This window comes from Bison bison, unplaced genomic scaffold (genome assembly GCF_000754665.1).
Source record: "Bison bison bison isolate TAMUID 2011002044 unplaced genomic scaffold, Bison_UMD1.0 scf7180017864239, whole genome shotgun sequence".
NCBI lineage: Eukaryota > Metazoa > Chordata > Mammalia > Artiodactyla > Bovidae > Bison > Bison bison.
Genome location: NW_011494811.1, coordinates 2,439,843 through 2,447,182, shown reverse-complemented (window position 1 = coordinate 2,447,182; position 7,340 = coordinate 2,439,843). Strand labels below are relative to the sequence as shown.

The 7,340-nt window shown below is 49.2% G+C and overlaps 1 protein-coding gene across 1 annotated transcript in view; it reads left to right on the top strand.

Moving 5' to 3' along the window:
- Positions 1–7,340, top strand: part of GALNT16 (polypeptide N-acetylgalactosaminyltransferase 16) — a gene marked incomplete at its 5' end in the record, with an annotated part of 32,056 nt that overhangs the window by 2,811 nt on the left and 21,905 nt on the right. Inside the window, 5 exons of the mRNA XM_010846820.1 lie at positions 37–135; positions 1,093–1,160; positions 1,902–1,967; positions 3,313–3,434; positions 5,945–6,032. Coding sequence (XP_010845122.1) covers positions 37–135; positions 1,093–1,160; positions 1,902–1,967; positions 3,313–3,434; positions 5,945–6,032 — 443 coding nt within the window. The remainder of the gene's footprint in view (positions 1–36; positions 136–1,092; positions 1,161–1,901; positions 1,968–3,312; positions 3,435–5,944; positions 6,033–7,340) is intronic.

The following is a 7,340-nucleotide window of genomic DNA, read 5'->3' as shown; positions in this document are numbered from 1 at the left end:
CACAGATGCCCTGTGTGCTCTCTGCCCTCTCCTCAGTTGTCCATCCGTGTCCTACTCCTCGGACCTGCCGGCCACCAGCGTCATCATCACCTTCCACAACGAAGCCCGCTCTACGCTCCTGCGCACAGTGAAGAGGTGAGCCCTGCCTCATCCCTCGTCTCGGTGGTGCTGCTCCCCCAGGCCTCGGGGATCTGCTGGGCCCTGGCAAGGGACACTGAGATGGGCACTGTGGCCAGAAAGCATGAAGACTGGTGGGCACTTGGGAGGGGGTTTCTGCCCTTCTGAGAAGCTGGGGTTAGTGAATCAGGGTCAGGACCCAAGAAGTCCAGCTGTTAGTGAGATGCACAAACACAAGGTCAGGTCCCCAGGACACAGGCAGAAACACAGGGGCCAGGAGCCGATGGAGGCAAGGATGGAAGTGGGGCCTCACTTCCAGGTGGGTGGGTGCCAGCCCAGTGGGTACCTGAGAGCAATTCAGAGAGAGATACCCCTTCTGTCCTCCTAAGGTTGGCCCTGTGGTCAAGTTTGACTTCTAATCACCTGTTTCTTTAATGAACATAGATAAGAATAGGATTCGGAATGGAGTACCCAGTGGTATTCCAAGGATTAAAGAGGCTTGGGCTTTCTTCACGGGGAGTGAAGGAAGAGGAGGGATGTTGGGAGGGAAAAGCTGGGGTGGGGGTGCTTTCTGAGAACACCCATCCTGACCCATCAGGTCAGAAGGAGCCTCACCAGCTTTCCAAAGCAGGCAACATCCAGGCCAGCAGGGATCTGGCCTTGTTGCCATTGTTAAGCCCAGGCAGCCAGAGCAGCTATGGGTCCTGCCTCAACTAAACTAGGACAGTCCCCACCCACCACCTGGGGTGAATTTCAAGTGCCCGAGGGTCCAGGCAGCAGGGTCGGCGGGTGCTTGGAGGAGCCTGAGGAACATCCTGCCCCTGTCACTGACCAGGGCAAGAAGGGTTTGCTAGCAGCTGCCTATGGCCAGTGTGCTGGCCCCCCGAGGTGCGGGGTGAGGGAGTTGATGGTAGGAAGAAGGAAGTAGAAGGTGGCCCCTAAATCTGGGCTCATCTGTCTTGGTCACTACTCCAGCGTCCTGAACCGAACTCCTGCCAGCCTGATCCAGGAGATCATTCTAGTGGATGACTTCAGTTCAGATCGTAAGTATCCATCTTCTGTTTTTGCACCACTTCACACCCCATTTCTCCAGAATGCTGAGGGAGGCACTCTTGAAATAGTCCTGGCCACCACAGGCTGATGTCTGTTCCTCACCGGGATCTTCAGTCTGTACTAAGTGCCTTTCCTGGCTCTGCTCCTTGGTGCCAAAGGAGTGGTGTTGCTTTGATGGGACACCAGTGGGATGACATTTTAAAAAATAAAACATCCACAGCATCCTTCATTATCACAGCTGCCGTGTGCAGAATATCGTCCCCACAAAATGGGCTTCCCAGGTGGTGCTGGTGGTAAAGAACCCACCTCCCAATGTAGGAGACGCAAGAGAAGTGGGTTTGATCCCCGGGTTGGGAAGATCCCCTGGAGGAGTGCATGGCAAACCATTCCAGTATTCTTGCCTGGAGAATCCCATGGACAGAGGAGCCTGGCGGACCGCGGTTCATAGAGATGCAAAGAGTCCGACCCGAGTGAAGCAACTTAACACGCAATCTAGGTCAGAGGATGTTGGACTGGAGAGGTTGTTGGTACTCTATGGCACCCCCTGGGGGTTATGCCACAAGTACAGGCATTCCTCCGTGTGTCCTGGGAGTAGGGGATGGGGAGATGACCTGTCCCCCATGGAGACGATCATACCTCGCCTTCCCCAGCCCTTTCCCTGGGCCTGGTCAAAGTATATGTGGACTGATGTCCATATCTGAACAGTCTTGCTTCCTTCTCTCCACCCTCAGCCGAAGACTGTCTGCTGCTAACCAGGATCCCCAAGGTCAAGTGCCTACGCAATGACCGGCGGGAAGGTATGTCCTCGAAACCTGGGTGCTACTGTAGATCCATTTTGGTCTAGACTTCTGCTCCCTTTTGATACCTTGTTATACCAACCGAATGAAGTCTTGCTGCATGCCTAGTGGCAAGACCAAGGTCTGCGGAAAGACCCTCCTGCTGTCTCGGAGCAGCCCTTATCACAGCATGACTGTAGGCAAGAAGCTCTACTTCTGGCACCTTAGTTATCTCTTCTGAGAAATGGGACTGATAATATACTCTTTCTGCCCTGCACAGTTATTGTAAGGATTAAATGCTTTGAGAAAAGCACAGGGCAATATAGAGCAGATATACTTGGAGCATCAACTATGGCATAGGATTGTGCATGACACTCTAGGGAACACAAAAGAAGTTTACACGTGGTCCCTGCCCTCGGAGAGCTTATTATGGATTCCAAGGCTGGTGTAAGTATGTAGGGGTAGGGAGCTAAAGGAGAAGGGAGTGATCTGGGAGGGAGCCTGGATTGGGTGAGGGTGTTGAGAGATGAATGGAGCGCAAGAGAGAGCATTCTAGGCCCAGAGACTCTGAGCAAAGGCATCAGTCAGGCCTGGGTACATGTAGTACTAACAGCCTCTTCCTGCCTTTCCTACCTTCTCATCTCTGCTCACATGCTCACACTCAGTCCTCATAACAGCCCTTCATCCTGTTTTACAGATAAAAGAACTAGGGTGTAAGAAGGTTCAGTAATTTGCCTGGAGTGATGAACTGAGGAGCCAGGATTTCACCCCCAGCCAGGGGGCCCACACTCAGAGCCAGCCTCTTAACCTTCCTTTTCTTAGTCTCCCTCCCTGGGAGAATCAGACCTGGTCAGCACAGGGAATGAGTGGGGTGAGGACAGATGACGGAGGGGCTCGAAGCCAGAGAAAGGCATTTAGATTTGATAAAGCAGAGAGCTCTGACTCCAGCCGGTCTTAGTCTGGAAGACTGTCTGCAAGTCATACAGCATAGTGCAGCCAGAGGGGAGCGCCCTGAGGTTCCTCCATGTTGAAGGGGAAAGGGTTTTGGTTTCTAGTTCCCCTTAGGTACCAAACCACACTTTATTGCCACTTCTGTTCACTAAACTCTTGACTGTTCATCAGTGTGTCCCGAGAGCCCAGTGTCTGGCCTCTACATTGGGGAGGGGGGGCATTCAGAGGTTGATGGATGGGTGGATAAGAGAAAGGAAGAAAGAGGGAAGAAATCAGCAAATACGAAGAGAAGTTAAATCACAGTAACTCAGAGGAAACCTGAGCCCTAAGGGGCAGAGAGCCCTGAGCCTTTGAGGGGACGGCTGAGCAAACTGGCTGAGTCCCACCCAGCACCACCGTGTCCCTCCCACTTCAGGGCTGATCCGCTCCCGAGTTCGTGGGGCAGACGTGGCGGCAGCTGCCGTCCTCACTTTTCTGGACAGCCACTGCGAAGTGAACACGGAGTGGCTGCAGCCCATGCTGCAGCGGGTCAAGGAGGTAAGTCTGTCTATCCCTGGGGGAGCTCTGTCCCTCAGGACACGCCCACCATGTTCTTGGCATTGCGGGTGGGGAGGGTATGAACTGTCTCTGAGAGCTGGACAGGCAGAGTTGGAAACTACGTGATCTGCTCCCTCCTGAGGGACTTCATTTGTGGGTGAGCCATGGAACTCCTTCTGCGAATGGGTGGTGTTGTTTTCCTCCTGGGTGAGTGACGAGGAGTGGAGGGTGGTGGGTCAGACTGGGAAGCCTGTGAAGGAGGGAGGAGAGGACATTGTTCTCAAGCAGAGGGCCTTCCCATGCACCCACTGTTCTTTAGAATGGGGAGGATTTGGACACATGGAACCAAGGATGAAGTGATTACAGCTCAACCATAAAAGACAGAGAACCCAATTTAAAAATGGGCAAAGGATTTGAATGGATGTTTCTTCAAGGAAGATAGACAAATGGTCAACAAGCACATGAAGAGATGCTCAACATTAAGTCATTAGGGAAATGCAAGTTAAAACCACCATGAGATACTACTTGATACCTCCTAGGAGGGCTCTTCAAAGGATGGACAGTACAACTGCTGGTGAGGATTTGGATAAATAGGAGCCTTTGTGCGTTGCTGGTGGGAATGTCAAATGGCAGCCACTTTGAAAAACAGACTGACAGTTCCTCAAAAGTTTAAATATAGAGTTACCATATGACCCAGCAATTCCTCTCTTAGATATATACTCAAGAGAAATGAAAACATACCCCATACACAAACTTGTATCCAAGTGTTCAGAGCAGTGTTATTCCAAAGAGGCAAAACATGAAACAAACTAATGTCTGTCAGCTCACGAATGGGTAAACAGAATGTGATACAGCCATACAATGGAATACTATTCAGCCATAAGAAAGGAATAAAGTACTGATGCGTGTTATAGTATGGATGAACTTTGAAAACCATGCTCAGTGAAAGAAGCCAGTCACAAAAGGCTATAAATTATATGATTCCATTTGTATGAGATGTCCAGAGTAAACAAATCTGAGGAAATAACAAGTGGATTAGTGGTTGTCAGGAGCTGGAGTGAAGGGAATGGGGGAGTACCTGCTAGTGGGTACAGGGTTTCTTACTGGGGTGATTAAAGTATTCTGGATTTAGATAGTGGTGATGGTGACACACGGAGAAGGCAATGGCACCCCACTCCAGTACTCTTGCCTGGAAAATCCCATGGATGGAGGAGCCTGGTAGGCTGCAGTCCATGAGGTCGATAAGAGTCGGACACGACTGAGCGACTTCACTTTCACTTTTCAATTTTCATGCATTGGAGAAGGAAATGGCAACCCACTCCAGTGTTCTTGCCTGGAGAATCCCAGGGACGGGGGAGCCTGGTGGGCTGTCTATGGGGTCGCACAGAGTCGGACACGACTGACAGGACTTAGCAGCAGTAGCAGCAGCAGATGGTGACACAACCCTGTGAATACACTACAAACCACAGAACTGTACACTTTTAAATGGTGAATTTTATAGTATGTCAATTATGTCTAATAAAATTATTATATAGTGTGAATTATATCTCAATACAAAACAAGTCTATAAAAAGGATAAAGTGAGGCCCCCACGGAACACTGTGAGACCATGGATGGTCTCCTCTGATCTGCCACGTCCCACAGTTTTGTCATCCTAAGACGGGGTGTGAACTGAGGGACAGAGCTAGATTCAAAGTCGCAGACAAGAGCATTTTGAGGGTCAGTGCAGACAGAGAAGAAAGAAGAGGCTCTGTTCCTTGTCCCTCCATGGAGGGAGAAAAGAAGAGAGCAGACATCCTACTGATGAAGGGCGATTAAGTTTTGCACGTGGTATATGATAAAAACCCACCACCACCACTCTCTCCACATCCCCCACCTCAGGAAAAAACCCTTTAGGAAAATTGGCATTACCCACCAATATTTTGGAGGTGGGTTTGTGTCTAGGAGGTGATGAAGAGAGTATGAGTCTGACCTTGAAGTGGGGGTGGAATGAGAGGAGTGCCACCCAGGTTCCCCAGGGTCAACTACAACAACAGGGTCACTACCCTCAAGCTGCTGGTGGTCCAGTTGGGAAGACTCAACACCAACATGTGCAAAAATGGACGACAGTTAGTAAAACAACCATTCAAACCAGGAACAGAAAAGCCACCTCAGGCAACATCTGATTCGTTGTCCCAGGAATTGTCTGGATTATAATTGCGAGAGCAGCTTAAAAAGAGGAAGAAATCCTCCGCCTGCAGCAATCAGGGAGGGCTTCATTGAGGAGGTGAGATCCCAGCAGGGCTCAACATGGTGTTAGAGGAAGAGGCTAGGAGAGCATTGTAGCTGTGAGACCCAAGTGGGACCTTCTGTGAGCCTGGTGTGGTGATGCAGGACAGCTCCTGGGAGCCTGACATGTCCTTCAGGAGGTGCTGGGTACCTCATGCCTTGAGAGAACTTCACCAAACAGGCAGTCAGGGCTTTTTTGACAGAGTCCCTGACCTCACACCACCTCATGTGTCCTCCCCTAGGACCACACCCGCGTGGTGAGCCCCATCATTGATGTCATCAGTCTAGATAATTTCGCTTACCTTGCTGCATCTGCTGATCTTCGTGGAGGTAGGTCCAGAGCATCTCCAGAAAATGAGACAGCATCTCCCTGCCCTTTACCTCCAGAAAATGAAAGGAGATTGTATAGAGCTGTGGAGTTGGGGACGAAGGACCAGAGCTGGCAGTGGGAGGCTCCTGGCATGATGAGGGCAGAGTCAAGCTAGTTTCCAATCTTTCCCTGCCCCCAAACGTTGACATATCCTTCTCAAATACAGCTAGCCCAGAGAGGATGGGCACGAGTCCTGGCAGAAGAACATGATATGACAACTATCTTGGGAGTGGGGAAGGGGGAACCCTCAACTTTGCATGGATTCCTGACTTGTACCCCCCAAAATGGTGTAGACCTGGCTGAATACAGTAGCTATTAACCACATTTAGCTATTGAGCTCTTGAAATGTGACTCCATTTTCAGTGTGAATTGAGATGTGCAGTAAGATAAAATACACACCAGGTTTTGAAGACCTAGTTTGAAAAATGTAAAAAAATCTCATTAGTAATTTTTTGTATTCATTATGAATATGATCATCAGTTTGAAATGATAGTATTTTGGATGATCTTGCATTAAAAATACATTATTCAAATTAATTTCATATGTCCTTACTTTTAGATATGGCTACTAGAAAAATTTAAATTGCATATGTGGCTTGCATCTCCAGCTTGCAAAGTATTTCTTTTGGACAGCTCTGATCTAGACTTTAGAGCCATGCTGTGTAGCCACTTTGGGTTTGGGCTATGTACATTTAAGTTAATTAAAATTAAGTAAAATTCAAAACTCAGTTCCTAAATTGCCCCAGCAGCACATTAAGTGCTCAATAGCCACATGTGACTTGTGTCCACCATGTTGGACAGGGCAGATGTAGGCCCCTTCCATCAGTGCAGCAAGGCCTACTGGGCAAGCGGCCCTAGAGAATCTGTGGCTAGGAGCTAATGAGCAGAGTGGATTTCCTCTCTGGGGCTCAGATTTCCAATGGACACAGTCTTTAGTTAGATGCTGAGGATGAATGGGAGGGAGCCAGGCATTTCTCCTTTGGGAAATCACCTCAGGACCTTGGCACTTGCTGTTCTCCCACCTCGAATTCCCTTTTCCCATCGGTCTGCATGGATCAGTCCTTCATTCAGGTTTCTACTCAAATGTGACCTCATCAGAGTCTTCCCTGGGTACACTTATTAGAATAGCATGGACATGTCTCCTGTCTTTTCTTTCTTTCTTTTGTTTTTTTAGCACTTTCACCCCAACTGACAGATTATCCATTTATTGATTTATCTTTGTAAGTCTTTGTCTTACCCATTAGATTGAAACTCCATGAGGACAGGGAT